Below are 26,176 nucleotides of genomic sequence, written 5' to 3'. Positions count from 1 at the left end.
TATAAGAATCGTTGCCAGATTTGAATAGACGCACCTTCATTCCTACCTCGACATCAATGTGGTCCTTACCTGGTCGTCCTCAGCTTTATCTCATTGTTTGAAGACGGCATAGTATGCGTGTTTCTTCCATTCATCTCTATTACCCATCACCTCGTTCTACAATGTAATTTTTCACAATGTCCATCCATCTTGCTTGGCCTTCCTTCCCCTGATTGTCAGATCAAATGATGCCCCAAATCTAAAATAGTAACGTATAAATATATGTTGAACTCTGCTTTTAGACTTCTAATTTTCAATACAAAAACTGCAATTTCCCAGGAGATTCAGTGTACAAAAATTCAATTATGCAGAAGTAAATTACTACTGCGTATTGTTTTTAAAATAATTATTACTTTCTTATTAAAAAAAAGATCTGAAAAATTTGTGGTATTAAATCTATTTTCCAATTTTTTTAAAATCTGTTAAAGGAAAAGGGTGAAGCCCAATAAACCGGATTCAACTCCTAATGTGCACCCTTAGAGATTTCTTTTTGTTCTTGAACGGAATCACGGCCTTTTCAACAAAAAAAGGAACCATCTAAATTTGTTTACAAATGCCGGTGTAATCGCATAACACACATACAAAAAGAAAGTCGAATTGAGGACCTCCTCTTTTATTGAGGTCGGTTAAATACGATAAATATTTGTACACTCGCGAAAATTAATGCCTCTCTCAGTAAGTGACTAAGAGATAAATCCATGAGATGAGCAGTACCGTGTCACTGATAATAATTTTCAATCAAGACGATTGTGCCAAATTTTTTACATTATTACGGTCTCTGAAACACCGTCAACTGCAATATTAATATGCTGTATTCAAAGAAGGTTTACTGCATTTTTTTTTCAATCTATGTAACGTGTCTACTAAAAATACGAGACTGCTAACGACTGGGGCAACGCACGAATTTGGGGGTCACTGACCGCTACGAGGGTGAACGGACGATGGAATCGTTGTATACGTTCTTTTCAGAGAGTATTGCCTTTTAACGCCTGTAAATAAAGGAGGAAAGGGGGAGGATTTTTTAACCAATCACTAAGGACCTTTATCAAGCTATTAATTTAGTAGTTGGGAGAAGAATGTGATCCGGCCTGTATAAGTAATTAAATATCGAATTTCTAGCAAAATACTAAGTTAATTGTAATATTATGTAAAGTAAATTGAGTTTCTAATTAATAACCATATAACATGAACAATAAAAGCAAAAAATATAGCTACGAAATCAATAAATCTATAACCAAATATATAACCAAATAACTCAAAAATTAACACTCCGATTTTTATCAAACTTATACCAATGAAAAGCTAATGTAATCAACTTTAAAATGGTATGCAATTTTTAATTAAAAAGTTAATGATTATAATGAAAAATGACAAAAATAAAATGAAAACAGTCACTGTGTCTGAATGGAACGAAGTGTAATGAACTCAAGTGAGTTGATTGAACTTATTTGACACCGGCATAATATTTTGGTGATCACTTCCACCTTTTGCGGAATTTAGCCGTTACAAGATTCGATTCCCGGGCGAAGTATATTTTTAGACGTAGTTAAACGACCTTGTAATATTATTATGTAAAAATTTTTGGTTATACTGAATTTTTCTATTCCTTCGCATCAGTCAGTAATTGGTTTACTGCTATACACGGTTCTCATTCAGGTTTTGGCCCTATGAGTCCTGTCCTAGTATTTAAACAGAACATGTTGAATCTAAACTTTAAATACTCGCTTTTTTGCAAATTTAGTTAAAAAGGCTTTCCGTTACTATAAAAAATGTGTTTTTTATCTCGACAGTGTTATGTAAGCACGTGTGCCTCACGTGCGAAGCCGGGAGGCAGGACTAGTGCCTTGTAAATCATAATGTCAACGAACTCAATCGGTTCAACGAACGAACTTGAGCCATCCTTAGAGTTATACTAGTTTATGTACGTGGGTTCTCTTGCATTCAACATTGATTATCCTATCCAAAGGCAATTTATTAGAACTTTAGAAAAAAAATCTAAAAAAAAAACTGTGCTATTAATAATCCTTTTTCTATTCAACTTTATGATGCTTTCGGGGGCTTGACGGTTAAACTCTGTGGAAATTAGGTCCACAGTTTGATTCCCGGTAGAACCAATTTGGAAAACGACTTTTTCTCAATTGGTTCTGGGTGTTCTCGCAGTGCTCGATGTCAATTTTCTTTTCCCTTTCAATTTTGTGGTCAGTTTGAGACCAGGTAGCTGGTGTGGCACCATTATTAGTAGCGGTAGAGCTCCTTGTGAAAGAGTTCGTCCAGGGAAGTACTGCCACCTTAAGAAGTTCTGCTGATAAGCAATAATGTGAGCATTAATGCGTTCCGGTTTTCAAGGGTGCTGGTGAAATTACGGGCACTTGGGACTTGTCTCAGGGTGATGGGCGCAGTGGCAGTGCCCCTCACATTTATGCAATTTAAAGATCCGATTAGTACGACAACTGTTATGGACAGGCGTGTCGCTTACCAGCAGGCGCCCGACTTATTTGTTCAATCACTTGATATCATAAAAACAATATTATTACTATAGTCATAGGTACATTATTTTAAATATTAACTTACTTGCATCAGAAGGGCTCGCTTCTTTGGAACAAAGTAAATTAAAGGTAAAAACACAATTAATAACTACAGTACGATATGTTGTAAACAAAATCATATTTATAGAAAAAAAAATCGGTTCAGATGTAGATAATAGTAAGTAGTCATATGTAATTAATAATTATAATGGAAGAATAAATCATAAAAATCGAAACTCATCCGAAGAACAAAGTCCGATGTGATTATTCAGCGAAAGGAGGATAAATACATAATTTCGTTATTCAAACTGAGGCCTGTGTAAAGGTATTTTAAGAAATGTTATATCTTATTTTGTTTCGGAAATATAAAATCGAAAAACGGTCGACATCCACAGCGAAGAAAAACGAACGAACTGTACTGCCCTGAGAAGAAGTAGTCTCGTACATAGATCTTTGTTCTACGGATGAGTCGAAATATTAAAAGTTCCAATGACAATGCATAAAAATAGCAATAATAAATATAATTATAATATAACAAAACGAAATAAGTTCTCATTACAAGACATGAGTACACATCGTACAACTGCATGTACTTGTAAATGTATTTAACCAGCCAAATAACCGTAAGACAAAAAGACTAACAATAATAAAAGGCTATACGAGGTGCGAAAATCTAAAATAAATAACCAATATAATAATAACAATAAACCCTTTTATTATTTCACAAAATCTCCTTAATATACAAGTAATGTTCGAACATAGAACTTATATATAGGGTATAGCAGGCAAACTTAGTAAAGCCTATGATATGGTATTCCCGTTTGGGTAAAAGTACATGCAAGAAACAAAGTGGTATATATTGGATATATTATATCTCTTTGAGATTTAAAGGTCTGTGTGGCACTGCAACTGTTTTAAGCAGGTGTCGCTTACCACTCCCTGTGCTTAATATCGTATTAAAAAATGTAAGCTAAAGTATGGATTTATTGCTAACTAGCAATATCTTCATATCATTGTCCTCACATCTTTATTATCATTTAAATATTTGAAATCTGTTGCATTAACGAGAGATTGTTACACTTAAGAAAGCTCAGATTACACTGGCCAGCGAAAATTTGGCACGTTCAACTCTCGCTTCGATCGTTGACCCATAAATATGTACACAAGTGTACAATTTTAGATTATATTTTGTTTCTTTAATATTTATAGCAATAGTAATATTCAAATTTGTGTTGTAATTTTTTTTTGGTAACAACAGAATTACTTTAAAATAAAGGTAGCTTAGTTGCGAGGATTATAGTCTTGTAAATATAAGGTTTCACGTTTGATTCCCAGCTGGTCCTGTTTTAAATCTCACATTATTCGGAATTTGATACTTTTTAATCTCGTTGAGTATTATGGATCAAAGTTCGTGCCTTTTAGAAGGAACCTATGGCCAGCAGTGAAACGTATGTTGGTAGGTTTTCCTATATGTGTCTATTTGCGTGTTCTTGCAGTAACCTATGACAATATATAACTTTCTGGGAGGTCAGGTAGCACTGGCCGACAATATTTTGGCACGTTCAACCCTGCAGAGCATTGACCTATTGCAGAATGCGGCGAAATTTTTCGTCTGCTAGTGAATTTTTGCCGATTACGCAGGAGCCGGAAAGATGAGTAACGACTTTTGTTTTTATCACTGCGGGATTTTGTGCATGTAGCTTTCCTAATTATGATAACGACCGGCGTGTTTGAACTAATCGATAAATTTTGTGGATTTTAGGATTGTTTTTAACATGACAGGTTATCCAACTGCTCGGAACAGGCCATTTACATATAGATACGTTTCCAAATTTATTATTTCTAGTGTCTTATATACTCGTGAATAATAATAATAAACGTCCTATTTTTTTTTAATACCGAAGATGTATGCGCTTTTAGGCCAGTGTTGTCAACTTTATATTCATGGAAAACCATGGGCTGGTAGAGGGAAATTAAACATTTAGAAAACCTATTCATTACGAACGACAAAACTGTGATTAATTAGTATGTATATAATTGGATAGGCGCTTTTGGTTAGTCTGTGCATATTTCTATGTAAAAATATCATGAATACTCAGGGAAGTATTCTAAATTAAAGACACAAGTTAAAGGTCTCCAATGCGCGTCAATGCACTGGTTCTCCCTACACAGCAATACGGGACACAGCTAAGCTGCCGTACGGAAAAAATAGATCTGTCCAGGATGGTTAATACAGAACGAAGAAATCCCGTGTCTGGTAATACTCAGACGCACTGGAAGAAACATAAAGTTGATATGTCTCGTGTGCCTATATATATGTCACCATTACTGCTTGGCTCCTTGTGATAGGGTTCGTCCAGGGAAGTACTGCCACCTTACCTATTTCTGCCGCCAAGCAGTAATGCGAGCATTACTGGGTTCCGGTTTTGAAGGGTAAAGGTGCTGGTGAAATTACAGGCACATGGGACTTGTCAACTTATGTCTCAGGGTGGCGAGCCCAGTGGCAATGCCTATAAGATCATTGCGTTTAAAAGCTCTTGCTTTAGAGTTAACTGCATAACAGTGGTAACTGTTAGTTGTGCAATGGATAATAACGAGTATGTTGTACGTACACTCGCGCTCACGCAGGGCATCTTTTGGGAACCGGATGGAGCCTGTGTCAACGGGCTGATCTGGTTTTAGGATCTAATTGATAAAGTTCCTGTGCAAACTTGCTTATACAGTACATGATAATCAAAACTGACTGTTAGTTATGGATTCCTTTATAGAGTTACCAGTTTTTAAGCCTACGTAGAATTTATAATATAAATATTACGACGCAACTAGGTAAATGTCTCATGAAGCATCTAATGGCTAAGAGGGCAATGCCCAAGGTCTTCACTCTTTATTTTAGGCGGCCTTGGTCCCGGGTTCGATTCCGTACGACGTCACGTACCGATGACTCTTGGCGTATTTTTAGAATGTTATCTTTAGACTGAGCCAGAGGAGGAAAATATTTTTAAAACTGGTGATTTTGATTACTTTGTTTGTTAGTTTGTTTCAATAAAAAACAGATATTAAAAACCTTTTTTATAAAAAAGTTCGTGGAATTCATCTGTTTGCCAAGTTTTATTGAAATCGGTTTCATCCCTTACTTTGTCACCCTTAGAGGTGGAATATTTTCTCCAAATTAAAATGGGACCAATACTGAGGTACCCTTTTTACAAAAAAAAAAGAATCATTAAAATCGATTATATCGCTCAGCATACACGCACACAAAAAAACAATCGATTCGAGTACCTCCTTTTTTGAAGTCGGTTAAAAATGATCGTCAGTTTAGCACCTAAACATGAGTACTATAAATACTAAAATAAAAAATTAACATTTATAACAGGTTTTTATTTAGACGTTAGGCTATATGCCAAGGAATCGCACAGTGTTTCGCTTCCACATTTATATGGCGAGTGGCTGTGGATTGGAATTCCCTGCCTGCAGATTTATTCCCTGAACGTTATAACTTGGCACCCTTGAGGCGAGAGTGAACAGGCAATAGGCGTGCATACTCCATCGTCGACCTCATTATCATTTTCGATCAGGTGTTAAGGAGGTCAAATACGCACAAAAAAAACCCGCCCTCAAAGTTCCTGTTATACTGACACCTGTTGAACAAACCTCATCCCAAAGCGGTGATTGCAGCCCCTATCTCCGAGTCTCCGATTCTATAAGTAATAATAATAGTTTTTATAGCTGCACTGAAAAGTTTTCATTTTGCAGATGTGGCCTTATTACCTTCATCAACCCATTTGTACGACCAAGAGCTGACTTCACACTTATTTCGAGTATTGCGAACCATCTTCGACGTGCAGGTTTCATAAATTAATATAAATTTTGCACATAAATTCAGAAACCTCAGAGGTGCGATCCCAGATTCGAACTCGCTATGGGGCAGTATAGGTCATACTTAAGAGGCAGTATAGGTCAAACCATTAGGTAGTTTATTACTTTTCAAAATAACTTAAAATTTCTTGTAGGTACATTTTGCCGATTTCACTAAAAGAAGACTCTAACTCTAACTATCGCTTTCCGATGAGACCCGTGCACAACAGTAGGACTATATATGGCTTGATAGAGCACGCCTACAAAAAGTGAATCAATATTTAACGTAGTGTGTTTTAACGAGTATAGGTCAGTATAGAGTTTGTCGGTCACTGAACTTCGTGGTTCAATAGTCGAACCCCCGAATTGCGAGTTTATTGGCCAATGGCTCGTCAGATTCGTCGTATGTATCCCGGTTAGGTATAAAACCACTTTATATTACCTCATTCATGTTATAAAAAATGTTAGGGTAACTGATCTTCAAGGAGATATTTAAAAAAATCAACACATCGATTTTGAACCCTTGACTCTTGACCTTAGAACACCCGGACCAATTTAGTTAGTTACAACGTTAATTTCCCAAATTGGTTCCATCAAACCGGGAATCAAACCCGGGATGGTCTCATCTAGCGTCCCATAACGATAACCATTGAGCCCGTAAGATGTTATTGAAATGTTAAGTTTAGTTGTAATAAAGACTAAAAATTAATTCATCGGGGAATCAAACTCACAATGTACTTATGCGTCACAAGGTAGTCATCATTATGATACTTCTGTATTTATTATTAATACAAAATGATATATTTTTTACTCCAAGAGGTTAATATACTACAGTTCAATTGCCCTTGGGGTGAACGTAGGATAACACAACGTAATATTGAAAGTAGTTTGTAATTTAGTGACGAATATACATAAGGCATTAGCGAACAGTTAGTGACTAAAATATATACATGAAAATTTTGTGATCACGACTAGTGACGAAAATGTAAGAATTTTGTAACCACGGCTAGTGATGCGAATATAGTTTTTTTTATTATATCAGGTGATTAGTGACAAAAATCTATTTGCAGAGTAATTACTACCAATCCGCATATGCCACTTCTGGGTACAGTTCTTTAATAAATATCTTTGAATATTTTTCTTCATTATGAAATATGAATACTGTGTGTTATATTCGGTGAGTGAGTGATTATCACGGTGGCTGAGTTTGCATTACGGGCGCTAGATGAGGAAGTCCTGGGTTCGATTCGGTAGGACTAATTTCGGGAAACGAACTGTTCTAAATTAGTCTTAATGGCGGTATACTCTGGCAATCTAAATTCATCTTTAAGGTCACCGGATAAGCGAGAATCTGAAATGCATAACCAAAATAATATATATTTTTTATGATACCAAGTGGCAGGTGCAGTGCCACTCAGAGCTTTAAAATGCAAAGATCTGAGGGGCACTGCCACTGCGCCCGTCACCTTGAGACATAAGTTACCAAGTCCCATGTGGCTTGCCGGCAAAAATAGGTACCTAAGGTGGCAGTACTTGCCTGGACGAACTCTTCACAAGTATGACAATATGTAGCAGTCTATTATGTATAGTAGATTAAAATTTCTAGGACTTACAATATATTTAATGTATGTTAATACCGCCCAAAAGAGTCTACAATAGAAGGCAAAGATGCTTAGCAGTAACTACGCAACGTACAATGTATAGCAGAATCGAGCCTACATGCTGCGTGCGAGTGGTCGGTCGTTGACCCCCGCGCCGGCGCAGTGGAGCAGCCGATGACCCGCCACGTGGGCTTTATCGCTTCCCGGTTCTTTTATTGCAATGTTTATACCTTGAGACTGGCAGATTATTTTCGCTAATTTTTTTTCTAATCTTTGATGTCTGTATCTTGAAGCGACACAGTTTAATTATTTAAATATTTATAAAATATGTTCTATTTTTGCAAGAAAAGAATCTGTTGTCCGAACGCGCGTGTAACGGCAACGAAACATTCGCCGCCATGATTTTTTATTAAAAAACTTGAAAAAGGTTATATTGCAGTGATTTTTTGTGGCGCGAAATTTTTCTTTACAAATAGCCTGGTAAAGCTTTTGCAACTATATTTTAAGGACAATTTTTCAAGAATTTTGATTGGTCGTACCTGGGTAATTTTTAGGATAGATTTCAGTCTAATTTCGGTTTCAAATTTTATTATTTAAGTATATTAACGTGAAATATTAAATAATATTTCAGGGTACCATACTGGAACATTAAATGACAACATTCTAGAATATTAAATTAAAAAACTACCGCCGAATTTACGTAGAGTAAATTAATCTGAAAATCACCCGCCATAACAATGCTTGTTAACTTTTCCTCGAAAAGAGATTATTTAAATTTCTTTATGTTTGTGTATACAAAAATAAAGTCTGTGTCCTAGATTTTCGATGATAAAGACTTAAGAATTTAGACATTCTAGGCTGTCAAACTTTGGTTAGGTATTAAGGTGTTTATTGTAGTTTTTATTAACACTGGTGGTTTGCTTTATTAAACTGTAAAAATAGTGGTTCAAACGGTATCGCTAACACAGGTGGAATAATTAATGCAAACCTCTGTGTTCTTTACCTAAATGTGATGACTATATGAATTTCTTTTGTTTTTTTATCCAAAATGAAAAAAAAAGCGATGAAAAGTGACGATTAGGTCGAAGATAGCATGCACAACAAAATAATGCTTATTCACTGTCGCCTTGTAAAGGTCCACAGCGTTCGGGGGATAATAAAAGTGGAAGCGTAATGCTTCGTGCGAATCCTGGGAATGTTTACAATATAGGGGTAGAACCCCGTTCTTCATAAATTTCCATCTTCTTCCTAACCTCCTATGACCAATTAAACTGCAATTGCAAAATCTCAAAACGCTCAGTGTGCTTGAAAATGTACTAAATTATAATTAATATCAAGTTCATAGATTTTCGCGATTGGAAATATAACTATTTCCTCGGATGTCAGTCGCCTACATTTGCTAGTTAGTAAAGGGCCAGGATGGGACCTGGAAAGGGCCCGGTTTCTTTGAAAAATACTTACACGATTTAAATTAAAAATAGTTTTTTTCTAGTTCTTCTTGAGGTGCCATCTCCTACTGGGGATCGGCTATCATTATAGCTACCTGTATTTTAGGCACAGCTGCATGGAATAAGGGTCTAGTGCTCAGGTTAAACCATGCCCGGAGATTCTTACACCACGAAGTTCGCTTTCATCCAGGTGGTCGTTTCTCGTATCGAAACTGGTTGTATTTATATTATTATTTATTTATTTATTTTTACAGTACTCAAGAACTTTAATTTCTTATTCACCATCTGCAATGCTGTTTCATTGGACACTCTATCCGTCCACGATATTTTTAAAATTCTAATAAATTCCTAAATATAATTAAATTAAAAAAAAATTCAGGCCCAAGCCAGTATGCTTTTAGTTTTGTATGAAAACACACCCATAGGCAGGAGAAACAACTCTACTTCCTTAATATCGTCTACAAGGCGACGGTGATGAGGTCGTAATGCGCGATGGTTGGACGCATGCTCACTGGAGCTATGTATTGCACTTCTGTGGAGGTGAGGAGGCGGATGCAAGATGCCGCTCTCTGCGATAGGTGATTGTGTTAATAAAGACCTCTTCTACGTCTGGGAGATTGTCTCTCGTGGTTGCATTGACCAAGCCGTGGTAGCCTAATAGTTTCTATCGACTCTCAAGCAGAGGTTGTGGCTTCGAATCCAAGCTCGAATCTCTGAGCCTTTTTATTTACCATGAGCTTTTCGGTGAAGGAAATCATTATGATGAAACTCGGAAAACTTGCGAAGTCCCCAAAGCCCATTGCATGAACCCTCGCCTCCGAGGGACCCGTGTCCAGCAGTGGGGCAAATAAATGAGTTGATAATGATGAAAGAAACCAACCTATGTTTACAAGAGTGATAAATCTTGCATGGACCACTAAGAAATGAACGTAATATGGTCTCTGTAGAGCACTAAACAAACCGACCTTAAAAGTTCGTGAAACTACATCTATTTTTCTAATTGGTAGCTGTAAGGATATCCAACTGGGTGACGAAATATCATAGATTTCTCATATATGGCACTACGGCTAACAAGTTGTTGAAAAACCAAATACAAACATACGACGCAAGCGCATAGAAAAATTCGTGAGGTCCGCTGGTTCGTTCTGTTGCTTAGTTGTTATGGCACGATATGCTAGAAGACGTCGGTTCGAATCCGGCCGGATCGAAACATTTTTTTCTCTTTGTATTAATAATTATAACAAATTAGTGGAGTAATTTCCCATAAAAATAATTGAATATCAATTCAATAAAAATTTAATTACATCTATTTGCCAAATTTTCTTGAAATCGGTTACCGGGAAGTAGGCAACACCGGATTTACCCCCTAGTTTGACAACCTTAGAAGTAGAACATTTTCTTGAAATTTAAATGGGACCGGACCTCTACTGAGGTACCCTTCCAACAAAAAAGTATCTTCAAAATCGGTTCACAAATGCCTTATCGCGTAACATACATACAGTCGAATTAATAACCTCCTTCCTTTTTTGAAGTCGGTTAATAATTAAGACAAAATTTTTAGAAACTACGTATATGATTCTGTAATTTATATTATCATTCTAATTGAATCAGTTGTCATTCTTTACAATATTGATAATTCCTGTCGACCCCACAGAAAAATTTGATCTCACAATAGTATAATAATATAGAATTAGCAAAAACCGAAAAATTATTAGCATCATATAGTAATAAACACCCATCGAACGTTATCTCGTACAACGAACCCCGAAACGCAGGTCGTTGGTCTAACTAGCTTTTACTCGCCGGTTGCAATTCGAATTTCGCATGGGAATTCAGAATTTCGAATGTGAATTTCAAATAGGAAAGCGATTTTAAAATGTAATTTCGAAGTTTGTTTATCCGGAAATTCGAATTTTAAAAATTGAATGTTGAATGCATTTTGACAGTAGAGATCTCTGATTGCTGTTCTGGATTTGAAATTGAAACGTATACTTTTGACAACTTAGAAAATTTGTATTTAAAACGCATTGCGTCTTAAATAGAGATTTAAGGTTCTCTGCTGCCAGTAATATTATGTTCTTTTGCTGCCATTTAAATAACATGTTTAAATTAAGAAAATTCTAATATATTGTTGCGAATCTGACATATGTTACATTTTTTTTCGTCACATCGGTTCAAAATAGACTGCCTCTGTAACACAGGAAAACGCTGCTGACTGTCGCCTAAATTTACTCTACTTGCTTTTTAAAGTTCAAAAGATATAATTTCTTGCTACTCATATTTCAACTTAAAAACTAAAATGGCCACCTATGATAAGGTGGATCCAGAAAACCAATAACCTTAATCAAAGTTCGAAAGCCTAACTGACAGTTGCAAATTCTGAAATCAAATTTTGCAACGGTCTGCAATTTTTGAACTCGGAATTCATTTCACAAATTTGTGAATTTATACTGCATTCACGTTGTTTTAAATAGGATTTTATTTTTGAACCTTTACTGTATTTTTTGAAGTGGTGCTAGAGCAGTTGCCATGAAAAATGGTTTGATAAGAAAAGTGCATATTCTTATTCCATTTTCAATTCATATCTTCTAGTGGCCTGATAGTGGAAAGCTTGAATTTGGAACGGCAAGGTCGTTGGCATCCGTCTATCCGGTCAGTTACATTTGGGCGTTGCAAACTATTCGCAACTTTTTTTTAAATTTTGGAATGCTTTCTGATTGGCAGGTGTTTAGGGATGTTTGAACTTCGAAAGTGTTTAGTTTCGTTAACTTTTGAGTTTGGAATGTATATTTTTAACGGCAAAGAGGTGATTGTACCTCAAATAAGAACCCAGAAGTAATATCATTTATACAGGCTACTTTATATAATTCGTCTACTATTAAAAAGAAAAGGTCAATCGAAGTTCAACATAGTTCAATAGTTCGATGGACGCTTCCGCAAGGGGCTGGCGCTAAATTTGAATTTCGAACAGTTGTGTTCCAAAAACAAATTTGAAGTTTCGATTTATTTTTCGATGGTTTTAGAAGCTTTCAGTTTTGCAGGCAGTTCTGTGCTTATATATACTAAATTAGTTTATAACTCTCTACTGATTATGTTTCTTGTCTAAAAACAGACTAGAATATAAAATAAAATAAAAAGAGATCTTTATTTATTAAGCAATAATTAAAAAACTCATTAAAATCCGTCGTCAAAGCAAATGTTTTCCTTTTAATGACTCAGCAGTTTCAATATGTCAATGACCTCTTGTATATGAAAAATTGCACAATATTATATTATTGTATTGTCATGATTTTAGCTTAGTCAATGTACAGTGAACCACACGCTCGGGTTCACACTTTAAAATTAAATTCAACACCATACGTCATTTATGATAACAAAAGCCCAATGTTGGAATGTAGAGAGCTGTGCGTGGTTGTGATCGTACGTGTACGGCGGGCTAATAGTTAAATTAACTGTCAAAATCGTTGCTAGTAATTTGCCATCATCATCAACCGAGGGCTTAGGCCATAGGTTCCCAAACTTTTTAGCTCACCGCCCATTTAGGCAAGATAAAAAAATTTCAACGCCCCACCACCACCACAAAAAGAAGAGATGCATTTTTTATATTAACATAACACAAAAAAATCACGAGAAAAAAAGTAGTGTATGTGTTTATATAGATAATTCTATTACTAATTAAGAATAATGGAATGTAATAATGTGATATAATTTTTTTTTAATTTCACGTCAATATAGTTGTGTAGCGGGAGTAAAGTGCATTCTATAATCCCTAGGGAGTAAAAATACCTAATTTTTCAATATACTTTGAATGAACAAACTCAAACAGCCAGTAATATCCTCGGTTTTATTTCCGTGCCTTTTCCGCAGAGATGGTGGCGCCATTTTATTTTCTCGCGTTAGTGCCGATGTTGTATGTATGTCTGGTTAGAAAAAAAATAGCGCGAATACTTCAGAATTTTGGTACGTGATTTTGTGGTCGAACGAACGTTCACGTCGAGACTAAAAGCTAATACAAACCCTCGGAGTAATAGACACCCTCGCTAAAGTTCGGGTGTCTAACCACCTCGGGTATATACCCATAATTGGCTCATTTTAGTCCCTCGATAAAAAATATACTAAATGTTATGATACATTGTACTGTAATAATGTCATATAAAATAGTGAGATTATTTACCCTTCTAACGTTACTGTGCCATTACAGGGCGTCACATGTACCATCGATTAATGTTCTATCTTAAATTTGTAATGTGATATGCAATAAACAATTGAATTGAATACAGCTTTAAGTATGTCTCTATTACATAGGTAAGAAAATTATATTTGAAATCGTCTAATTGATTAAACTCTACAGCTCATTCGTTGTCTCTATCTACGATAGATAGGGGTTTCCGGAGAGACTACGGGCTCGACGGCAAGACCAGGGTACAGCGGGCGTCCGGGCCATGCCCTCCACCGGTGATACGCCTTTGCGGGCATCTCTGGTGAACCCGGACTTGGGTATGGACTCGCTGGGGTTTGTGGTTAGCTGCAGAGACATGTTTGTCTCCCCGGTTGGGTGTGGCCGGGGCGTCTGTCTCGTGAGCAGCTAGCGCGTCTTTGTAGCGGTCTAGTTGAGGGCCTGAATCGAGGAGTCGCGCGGGGCACGTGATTTACCCTTTAAGTTGGAAGCTATGTCCGGACATTGTCACAGGACACTAGCTAGTAGAGGATAAGCTAGATATTCTCCGGTCCCTCCAGGCGCTTAGGGTGTTGGGAACTGGAGAGACGTCGTTTTTCAGTCGGGAAGTGAGTGTGCCTTACAGCTCCGCCACCAGCGAGGAGATTTGGTAGTGGACTCAGAGTCGACGGTTTAGCGGTGGCAACTGCTAGTTGTGTAATGCGCGTGCCTACTGCTCCGGTACCTATCTGGAAAATAGGGAGGGTGCTGTACGTGCACCCGGGGCGGCTCACTCGAGGCATTAGCTTCTCGAAGAACCTGATGTCTGTGACAACCCTGTACACTGGCTGATCTGGGGTCAGAACGTGCGCACTGGTCATAGTGCTCTTTCCGCATAACCAAAAGGTTGATAGGGAGGGGCATTATGAACAAATCTTACGTAGAATGATATGGGACTGCTCATTCGTAAAGAAGATTCCTCCGAGAAGAATGATCAAGAACCTCTAAGTGTTGCTCTTTGTAAATATACATTTGAATACATTTATCATGTACAATATTTACTTAAAATATCATTGATTGAGATAATCTACAAGAGCTAAACGTGTCCTTAGCAACATCCAAGTGCGCAGAAGCTGTAGTTCAAAGTCTTTCTTGCATAACAATTTTAAACTTTATGAAACAATACATTCTAGTTAGTAGTTTTAAAGTTAACTGTTTATATGGCATAACTACAGTACCGGTGAGGTCAAATCTCAATTCATCAATGCAATTAATTCATTATCGAAAAAAATATAATCACATCTATAAGTTTTTCGATTTATGACCAGTGTTGCAAGGGGTAGCGGATTAAGAAGTTATATTATATTTCAAACGTAAATAAAAATGTTTGCTTAATATATCATCAATTTGCATTGAGCTTTGACGCGAGTTTGCCGGAGGTAGAAGTTGTTTTGGCCAGCAATCCTATAAGTAACGATCGTATTGGATTTGATTTTTAAAAATTTCGAATTTCTATTTTCTATTTCGACGTAGTTGTGAGTACGAAACTTGACGGACAAATGTCAAAACGGCCATAATAGTTATATGGTTGTATACCCAACACCACATAAAGGAATTTGAACGCTGTAATTGTGATAAAATTTTAAACTAACCTCTTGCCCACCGTACATATAGTCGATTACATGACTCACATGTGATGAAAATACCACCTTACCTATATCTGTTAATCAGCATTATGGTGTTCCGGTTTTGAAGGGTGCTAGTGAAGTTACAGACATAGGATTGTTGTCAACTTATGTCTCAAAGTTAAGGGCGCAGTGGCAGTGCCCCTTACACCTTTAAAATAAAACTCTGAGGCATTGCAACTGTGAAAATGAATAAGGGTGTCGCTTATCATCGGGTGCACCATTTTTTGGAGATTTCTTGTAATTTTGATTTTTTTAAACTACACAGACTCCTAGAATATAATTAATAATAATAACGCGCACACTCAACATAGCCCCGCACTAGGGAAACCCTGTGTCGCGGGTGCCATGGATACACACATAGACAACCACAAATTACACCCAAATTCACGAGAGAAAGAAATGTAGGCAATACAAATATTTCTCCCGGCCCTGGAATCGAACCTGAGACCTCTGCGTGGCAGTCCGGTATGGTAACCGTTCGGCCACAGAGGCAGTTTAAATTCTTTATCGATACGTTAACATTCTTTATCTTTTACAGCTTTATCTTTCAAAATATCATCTTTTAAAGCATTATCCTCCTGTTGCACCGTCTTATCAAATGAGATTCGAGATAAACGATAGACAGACGAGACGGCTTAAAGTTTATTAAAATTAGATTAAATACGAATTCCTAGCTTTGGTCCTTGAGCCTCTGCTGACCCTATCGGTAAACATGCGTGATGATAGTAGCAAGCTGAGGTCCGTAGTCTCTACCTACCCCATTGGTGTCCTGATAAGAAATGTTATGTATGTATTGTAAGACTTACATCGGTAACAGGATCGTGACTAGTCGAAGTCTGTAGTTTCTGCCTACCCCATTTGCAGGAAAGCCAAAGCACTTGATAATATAGTATTGTAAATCAACATCTGTATCAGGATCGTAGCTGGTTGACATCCGTAGCCTCTGCCTACCCCGTGGAAAGACAGACGTGATGTATTTTTTATGTCGTAGATCTGTTTGGGGATTGGATCAAGTCGAGATCCGTAGTATTTGACTAAAATATGTATGCATTGTTTGTTAATCAAACATCTGTATTACGATCGCATCGAGTTGAGATCAGTAGTTTCTACCTACCCTGCAAAAAGACGTGATGACAAATATGTATTGTAAGTCAAACATGTATAATGATATCGTAGCAAGGTGACGTTCGTAGTCTCTGTCCACCCCATGCGTGATGGCATGAATTTATGTATGTCATAGTTGCTTCACATGACACGATTAATTAATGTTAACATCGAAAGTTTGCCACGTGGTCAAAAATCAATAGGTCGTTGACCTGCCGCAATCGGTTAGAAAGAGAGGAGGGGGAGGAATTGAAACGTCACGTCGGTACTCTCCCTCTGACACAAGGTCGGCGCCTTCTTGGGGTTATTTGCATCGATTTTTTTCGAAGGATCTTTTTCAGGGTGGTTTTTTTTTCATTGTGTTGTCCAAGTGACCAACAGTGGAAGATTTTTGGCTTGAGACACCTCTATACAATATGAAACTCGTTAAAAGGCTATTAAGTTCAATAGTGCACTGTATGTGTTCTCTAACTAATTTAATCATATAAATGAAATTGAGTAAAAATTAAAATCAGTTATTTCAATCATCTGTCTGGGAGTCGATCCCGTAACTTTCTGCTTACAAGTCGCAGCTTGCTGCCAGCTACATAACATTGAAATGACCTCTACAAACACATCAAGAACTTGCACTATCAAACCAATGTTTTTATGTTATAGTGACACTTTTACTTCAAACTGAAAACTTGACACAATTTCAAATTGAAGTTACGAAGGTGACATTCTATTTTTCACGGTAAATAAATATAATTAAAAAATATTTACTTCTTCTAATAATATAATTTTAAATTTGGAACGAATGACTTTAGAAAAAAAATATTTCATGTAGGTAATAAACTTGTAATAAAGAAAGATAAGAGACTGCCAGATGCAGTTGTCAAAATAAAATTAAAAATTAAAAAGAAAACTTAAATAGAGACGTGAGACTATATAAAACAAAAGAAATTCCATATTCGAAAAGAGCAACAAACAAAGTTTAAGGATCAATGTATTTTTCCGGGGTCGTTGACCTTTTGACACTTGCCTTAATTCCTAGACTCACTATGATTTTTAAAAAGGTTTTTATTAATCGAAAACGTGATATTTCTTGCTAATATTAAATGATCATGTAGAGATGAAGAAAAAAACGACACTCTACGAGGCTAAAAACGTGCTGATTGTGTAGAAATAATGAAAAAATATTTGGCAAAATTTTTGCATGTCTCTGAACTACGTAATCGTCGATGGAGTTCAACAACTTTTCACCGAAATTCACTGTTTGGGTACTCGGTTCAACGACCTGCGGTGACGCTTGTCTCGACGTGTGCGCGCTACGTCGTGTCCGTGCACGACATTGACTCACTCACACGCGGACGGCTTACAACGCCTTCAGAAGCTCTTTGCACGATTTTCAACCTTATTTCTTTGTATTTTGTTACGGACCTTTAGGTCCTTTTGTGGGAAATTTCGAATTTCGAATAAGTTTTTGACAGGTTAGGAGTATAGTTTTTGGTGACGCTGATAGAGATGTTTTTTGATTGATAAAGGAATAATGCTATGTCGTGTTTGAGGCATTGAACTATCACTATGAGTTAAGTTGATTATTCGGGCCGAATGAAAAAATATATAATTTTTTCGTGAACCCGGGCTAAAGATTCGTCGGCCGCCAGTCTGCTTCCGACCGTCCGGGCGGCAACATCCAGCCAGTATCCCGTAACCGGAGTTGTGCACATATAGTACAAATTAATCGTACAAATTTTTAACCCATCTTCTTTTATAGTGAGGTGAACTAAGTGACAGTGCCTTTGAGTGGAAAAGTGACCAGGATTATTTTTACACAAATGGAACGTGGTGACGTTTAAATAAGCGAAACTTTAAATTTCAAAAAAATTCGACGTGTAATTTCGAATACGATTTTAGATAATTGAACGCCTAGAGTTCTATTGGCTAAAGTCTTTTTAACATATTGGCATTAAAAAACAATTCTTCCGGAAAATACCTTTCAATTCTTCTTTCTGCTCTCGTTTTCCTTTTGCAGATTTTCTTACTTGAAAAAAGTATACGGGAACAAGTGAATTAACAATAAAAAAAACAAAACAGTGCCTTATGGAAGAAATATTTTAAGACGGAAGGAAACAAATAAAAAACAGTCACGGAGACAAAATGCCAAAAAAACTGTTGCTCTTCAAAAAGATAATACCAGAAATAAATTTCGCTAAAAGAAATCTTACATCACCGTTAGGACGGAACATATTCATCAGTTAAAAACTGGTGGACATAAAGAAAGATCAACAAAGTTGACATAAATATTGGATGGTGCCATAAAGTTTTTCCTAAACTCATATGGTAATCACTAAAACTGCCTTACCGACATAGTCGAACAACAATATAAAATTAAAAAGAAAACACCAAAAATCAGTTATTGTAATAAAAAAAAAAACAGAAATGCGAATTCAATTCGCAATTCAAAAATATAATTGGCTGCAAATACAAATAACTTAAAAAATTTAAATTTAAAAAAAGAAGACATTCGAAAAATGAATAATCAGTTTCACGAGTTATTCGGGTCGCAATGGCCCCCCGACCAGCACGGGGGTCATTCCTCAGCGTCGACGATGCTTCATCAGGGGGGCCAACTGCCACAGGGCATGCAGTTGAAAAGGGAACCGGATGTCCCCCCTGTCGGAATGCACGGTCAAATGCTGCAGGACATAACGTCCGCATCAGTGGCGGATAGTACCTCACCACCACCTGGAAGCAGTGACGGACATTTTGGATCCTCCATTTCTGGAATGTTCATGGATAAGAAAGCGGCTAATTCTATCAGAGGTATTTATGAGTTCTTTTTTTTTAAAGTGGGGTGGCTCGAAGTGTATCTAAAAAGTTGAGGCCAAATCATTACTCTCCTGGTCAACTGTTTGTCCTTGCAATTTCTTTTCCTTTTCGTGATCGAATTAATGAGATAATAATTTTATTGAGATTGAATAACGCAATGTGCACTCTAACACTACGACAACTTAATTTTTGGACCTGTTCTGTGTTTATTTTGTTGTTTTTGGCGAAATTAGTATTTTGTCTCTTTATTTTTCTTCTCAAAATTCGGAGAGCAAAATATTAGTAAATAAATATGACTGTTTACAAAAATAACAGAAAATTACCAAAAAATAAAATTGTCGTTGTGCTCATTGGAGGTATCGATCTAATTTTCTTCAAATTTCAATGGATCCACTGCTGATATACTCTTTTTAACAGATAAAAAAATGATTGAAATCATTTTAAAAAATGCAGTCGAATTGCGAACCTCCTCCTTTTTTTGAAGTCGGTTATATGAAGATTAATCGTAAATATATCTTTTTGAAAGCGTAGTAACATCTTACATCTCTCTCAGACATGACCAAAAAGTCACATACTGAAGCTAGCGAGGACCGGGATGGCGTATTTATATTTTTATTTTTAGATAATTCAAAAAGGTCGATAAACAAACGCAAAGCAATATTCTCTCAATCTAGATTTTTATCAATTAATATATAATATTTAATTTGAAATTTACAATAAGCTTTTCCGTGATGGAAAACGTCGATATTGAAACATGTACGACGAAGAAAAGTAAAGTCTCCAACACGTACTGGGCCAGCGTGGCGGACTATGGCCTCCTGAGAGGAGACCCTTACCCAGCTGTGGGACGTATAAATGGGTTGTTGAAGATCCAAGAATTAACCCAATGATATTAAGTCCTTTTTAAGAATGTAGGACAAAAGTAAGTTCGGCCATTCGTTGGTGTTTCGAGAGGCAACGTCTTTTTGAGGTTATTGGGTTATAACTTCTTTATTTGGAGAGTCACATTGTAACTGTCAAATTGTAACTAGTATTAAATTATACTTTACGGTATTTTTAACCGACTTTAAAATAGGAGGAGGTTCTCAATTCTGTATTTTTTAAATGTATTTTATACGATTACTCACAGTTATGAATCGATTTTGATAATTTTGATGACGATTTTTGTTGGAAAGAGGGTATCCTAGTATTAGTGCCATTTAAATTAAAAAAAAATATTCTACCTGTAAGGGTGTCAAACTAGGAGATGAATCCGGTATCGCACACTATCCGGTAACCGATTGCAATAAAACTTGGCAAATAAATTGTAAGTCCACCAACTTTTCAGGTCGGTTTTTTTAATAAAAAAAAGTTGAAATTTACTAGTAATGTTCGTTAAATAAATTCAAACGACGTATTTTCAATTTTGTAAGAAGGGTTTTTTTAAGGATAACTTGTTTGTAGATAATCTAGATAATAATAAAGTCTGGTAGATAAAGACCTCAGCGTCTTGTTTATCTATTCCAGACTGTCTAATAATTCTAGTCACGTAGATTCGTGAGCATTTTTCTAGATGTTTTTGCCTGTGTACATGTTTCTTTAGAGCGGCCCATTATTGCCACTGTCTACAAATCTTTACCCCGAAGAGTTGCTAAATTTTTATAGGGTCATTTTAACTATTAGCGGTTAGCAATACGGGCACTTGTTGAGGAGGTCCCGGGTTCGATTCCCGATGAAACCAATACGAGAAACAAACTTTCCAAAATGTACGTGGTTTCTTAGTATGTTATATCACAGTTTGCACAATGAAACAAAAAATCAAAAAGAATCATTAAAATTGGTTCACAAATAAATCATTGATCGACTTTAAAAAAGAGGAGGTTCTCAATTTGTCTGTATTCTTTTTTTGTATATATGTTACGCGATAACTCCGGTGTGAACCGATTTTGAAGTTTCTTTTTTTGTTCGAAAGAGGGCTCAATAGTGGTTCCATTTAAATTTGAAGAAAATATTTCACCTCTAAGGGTGGTAAACTAGGGGCTGAATGACTTTTGATGACTATTTTTTAGTACTCAGCACTGAGATTATTGACAAGACCGAAATAAGACCGAAATAAGCTTTTTTGGGTCACCTTACCGGTCTAAGTAATGAAGTACATGCTCATAAGTGTATTTAGTAAAATATAAATTACTGTATCATACAATTTCAATCACAGTTAATTCCCATACCATTGTGACATCTACAAGCTCTGTTGCTCACGGATAACGGTAAAATACGTACACATAAAACACAGTAAAATAACTGCGACAACAAATAACAGTACAGTATACGTACATGTTACTTCATGCAATTGTAACTATTACACGGTACTCGTTATCTGATGTTTTGTATTCTTATCACTACAGTAAATAAAAAAACGATTATATCTTAGTGATGAGACCGTTGGCCTTCTATTTAGAAGATCGTAGGTTTGATGCCTAAACTGCAAAGTATTCTTGAATAATACAAAGATAGCAGCACAGCTTGTGAAAGTGTTCGTCCAGGGTAGTACCTACTGCCACCTTATCTATTTCTGCCACTAAGCAGGATAAGGGTACTGGTGAAATTACAGGCACTTGACAACGTCCAATTCGTACGAGTTTCTGAATCCGAGAAAAGACGGTCCGAAATGTCACAGGAATCATTTTTTCTCTAGGTGCGTATTTTCTCGGATTCGAATGGGACTTAGTGCACAAGCCAAATCCGAAGTGGGTCCGAGTTTTCTAGATTTGTATAATCTCGGTTTCGGAAATCGTGTGCATATGTCCTCAGGGTGACGGGCGCAATGGCAGTACACCTCAGATCTTTGCGAGTTAAAGCTCTGAGTTGCACTGCAATTTTCATGCATAGATATGTCGCCTATCACCAGGCGTACCACTTGTTCGGACTCGGAATTAGTAGTTGCGAAACTGCTTAACCTTGAATACCGCCGTAAAATTCGTTGCTTATCGGTATTTTACGGGATATATCACGGAGAGTGTGCGATGGAATTACACGATATAATTCCTCCTTCCCCTTTCCATTACCGGGGGATTAGGCGTAGGCTTGGGTTCCACCCCTATGTTGTGGATATTCCAAAGATTTACACGAAGCGATTCCCTGTGCATTCTCCATCGTTGACCTCATCGTCACTTTCCATCAGGTGAGGTGGAGGTCAAATGCGTACTTAAAAATCACACACTCTTTCACTTGCGACGACCCTGACACATATCGTTAAGGGGTACTCTTGACCTGGGTTTTCTTTGGGACTTCCTCAATTTGGTCGTGTATGTTCGCCTTAGTCGGCTCTTACCAACTTGCCCGCTCACACTTACTTTATAAATCTGTTTCGATATGTTGAATCATAAATACCACAAATCCCACCTGTCATCTTGCTCCAACAAAGCGTTCAGTTTAGTAAGATGTATTTTATATGGAGCGCGTTTTTATCTGACGCAGCCGAAATCTGACTGAAGTCAATGCACCTCCATTAAAATATTCATTGCATATCTCATTACAAATTTCAAATGGGTCATTTAGTATTTATGTCATGACTAACACATTTGCAATTACCTTTGGAGATACCGGCACGTAAAGTATGTCACCTAACAAAATGTCAATTGCGCTAATCTTGTAATTTTTTTAAAGTTTTTTATTGAATGTCACGATGTTTTATAAGGAAAAATTACCTTCGATCCCGCTGGATTCGAAATGTCTTCTAGCAAATCGTGTCAGACGCTACGTCAACTAAGCCACAGAATAAACTAGAGCAGCTTACGAATTTTTCTATGTGCGAAATCTGTGAGAAATCTATTTCTTCATTCTGACAAGAGATGTCGCTTTAATAATTGTAATTTTTTATTGAATGTTTTGACGATGTGTCGCCTTGATTGAAAAATCAAAAATTAATTATTTTTATTTTATTAATTAATAAATTACTTCACTAATTTCTCATAATTATTAATTTAAAAAAATATACTTTTATTTATTAAAAATTTTACAAAAAGGATACTTATTAATCTAAACATGGCGGCACAACAAAAACCTACTCAGGTTTATCCGTGCACCGCAAAATTTATTAAGGACGTCTGCAGCTCCCGAACCTCTATTCAACATAGGTGGTGGAGCATATCTTATCCTCCATATAATACAGTACAACCATCCTGCTACAGTCATACCATACATATATAATATACATTATACTAATACTAACACCAGTCATTTTGATACCTCCAATGAACACTACTCTATCTTTATTTTTTTGGTAATTTTCTGTTATTTTTGTAAACAGCCATATTTATTTACTAATATAAAAACAAAACAGGTCCACCGGTCATTGGAGGTACTGATTTATTAATCCATTCTTACATTCTAGAGTTGTTTCGCTGCTGCAATTAAAAATGTACAATCTGGAATGTAGGACGAAAACCAGGATGCCGAGGTCACAAATCGATTATATTATAGTTGTATCAACAATTTTTTACGTTGAGTAACACGTGAATTTGAACGCTATGTACAATAACGCAAAATACAATTGTCCATTAACAATTTTTGTAGTAGTAGAGCTCCTTACTTCTACCGCCAATCAGTAATGTAATTTCAGTTTTGAAGGGTAAGGATCCTAGTGAAATTACAGGCACATGAGACTTGTTAACTTAAGTCTCAGGTTCATAGGCGCGGTGGTAGTATAACTCGGATCTTTGCGATTTAAAGGTCTGAGTTGCACTGCTATGGACAGGCGTGTCGATAACCAGCAGGCGCATTATATTGTTCGTCCCGCCACTTGGTATCGTGAAACAAAAAATTTAAACAGAGTAAGGAAAAAGATAGACCGATGGCAAAAATAATCTGTCTTCCGAGTCAATATTCATGTTTAAACCACTGTTTTAGTCAGATAAGTAATAGAAGCTGTAATTTAAATAGCAACGATTTCAAAAGTTTGGGAGATAATCTGTACAATGCTAATTAGAATAGAATAGAATAGAATAGAATAGAAGTCGTTTATTACTACGCCACAACAAAAATATACACAGTAATAAAATGAAGACAAAAAAAAGATGAAGCTACATTAAAACAAAAAAATTAAAATAAAAATAACTGGAAAAAAAAGGAATAAAAATAACATCATACACATCAACAAAGCAAACATGAAATATTTAACACAATTAGACTAAGTGTCATGTGCGCGGCTGTGGCGTAAGTAACAGGATCCCACTCAGCTATTGTCACCACCGAGGAAAGGCTGTGACGCTGATTTTCAGTGGGCCAATTAGGGTAATTAGCTGGGGTATCTGCTGCAATATCGTTCTTTACCCTCGCCAGACGCGGTTTATGTAGGTTAAAATGTGGTGGAATCAATCCTTGATTTATTTATTTATCTCAAAGGTAAATACTGTTCCAGGCATGTGGTTAGTTTGTGGTTCTTGATTTGAATCATAATTATATAGTACAATTTATTTAAAAAAAACAGCCATCTTTGGTCCATTTTGCAATACATGTCTTAAGTGTTTATAGAATGTACTGTACGTTTGTTCGGAGTGTTCTGGAATACGCCTCTCAGATTTGAAACCCGCAATACGAGGTGTTCACGCATACAACGCATTCAAAAAAGATTTATTCGTTATCTGTGATTCCGTACTAAATGCCAAAATCATAAAGAAGATTATCTGCATATTTACAAAATCCATCATATACTTTCTCTTTATATGCGTCGTTACATAGCCGATTGTGACATAATATATTTTAAAAATAACTCAGAATACAATTGATTGTCCTGAACTACTGTACAAACTTAACCTTTTGAATCCCAGACGCAATTTTAGGGTTAACAAAATGTTTGACATATGTACCTGTAGTCTCAAACAATTACAGAAAGAATTCGTTTTTCTGCGAGTTTGCAACAATATCAATAACCTTGTCAGTAGAGTAGATGTTGATGTTTTAACACTGGAGTTGCCACAGCGAGAGGGTTCCTCAGCGATTTTTTTTTAATTCTTAGGAAAGTAAGATATATACTTTTTTTTTTTTTTTTTTTTTCTTTGATGACAGTTATTCTCTCTAGAGTGCTTACATGTTTATGTTTTATTATATCTAAAAATGTAAACTAAATTCACCTACTTCACTGTTTTGTTTTAGTTATATTTGTACGTAGTTATAGTTTACCATGAATAAATAAAAATAAAAATAAATAATCGTTAAGACTGTTACTGCAAAATTTAACTGAAATAACTGCGGACATAATCACATATTTTCTAATTAACTAATGTAACTAGATAATATGATAATAATAATTATAACAATGAACCAGACACACAAACGCATTAGCTTGGTCCTGATTTTGTTTCTAATTTTAAATCATCTCAGTTGTGTGATAGAGTGCCAATGGCAGGACTTTACACGTTTGGTATTCTGCTAAAAGTTAGGATTAGGTACTTATCAGTGGTTAGCCATCGAGCTACTCAACGGCCATTTAATTTTTTTGGTATTCTGCTATTCATTCATGGTACGTCCATGACATTGTCTACTAGTTATTTGATGTATAATCTGAGTACAGAGTACTAAAATTATTTGCCAAGTTTTAATGAAACCGGATTCAACCCATTGTTTACCCTTAGAGATGGAATATTTTCATAAAATTTTAATGGGACCACTACTGAAGTACCCCTTTTCCAACAAAAAAATAATCATCAGAATCCGTTCACAAATGCTGGAGTCATCGCGTAACATAAAAATTACTGTCAAATTAAGAACTATGTGACCTGTAAAGGGCCCTAAACGTTGGTTTGTTTGAAAAAAAAACAAATATACGCGATTTAAAGCCGGAAAAATAGTTTCGTTTCCTATAATTTAGAAAAGCTCATTTCCCAAATTGGTCCTACTGGTAATCAAACTGTTGAGTCACCGAGATTATCAATGCATTAACAACAGGTCAAACAATATGCAGAAATGAGTA

The 26,176-nt window shown here is 36.1% G+C and overlaps 1 protein-coding gene across 4 annotated transcripts in view; it reads left to right on the top strand.

The window, feature by feature from the left end:
• The window catches only part of LOC113227625 (probable nuclear hormone receptor HR3), a 149,334-nt gene that overhangs the window by 74,092 nt on the left and 49,066 nt on the right, over positions 1-26,176 (top strand). For 2 of the 4 annotated variants that reach the window (XM_026460593.1, XM_026460595.1), the window contains exon 1: positions 18,962-19,221. The exons of 1 other annotated variant lie outside the window; for it this stretch is intronic. In XM_026460593.1, the coding sequence (XP_026316378.1) occupies positions 19,008-19,221 (214 nt within the window). In that variant the 5' untranslated portion in view covers positions 18,962-19,007. Of the gene's footprint in view, positions 1-18,929; positions 19,222-26,176 lie in introns of those variants that run through there. One more of the 4 variants, XM_026460592.1, reaches the window with a different exon arrangement.

The sequence above is a fragment of the Hyposmocoma kahamanoa genome, unplaced genomic scaffold (genome assembly GCF_003589595.1).
Source record: "Hyposmocoma kahamanoa isolate Upper Pololo Valley unplaced genomic scaffold, ASM358959v1 211, whole genome shotgun sequence".
In the NCBI taxonomy this organism is placed as follows: domain Eukaryota; kingdom Metazoa; phylum Arthropoda; class Insecta; order Lepidoptera; family Cosmopterigidae; genus Hyposmocoma; species Hyposmocoma kahamanoa.
The sequence above is the reverse complement of the archived record's forward strand: the minus strand, read 5'-3'. Positions and strand labels throughout refer to the sequence as shown.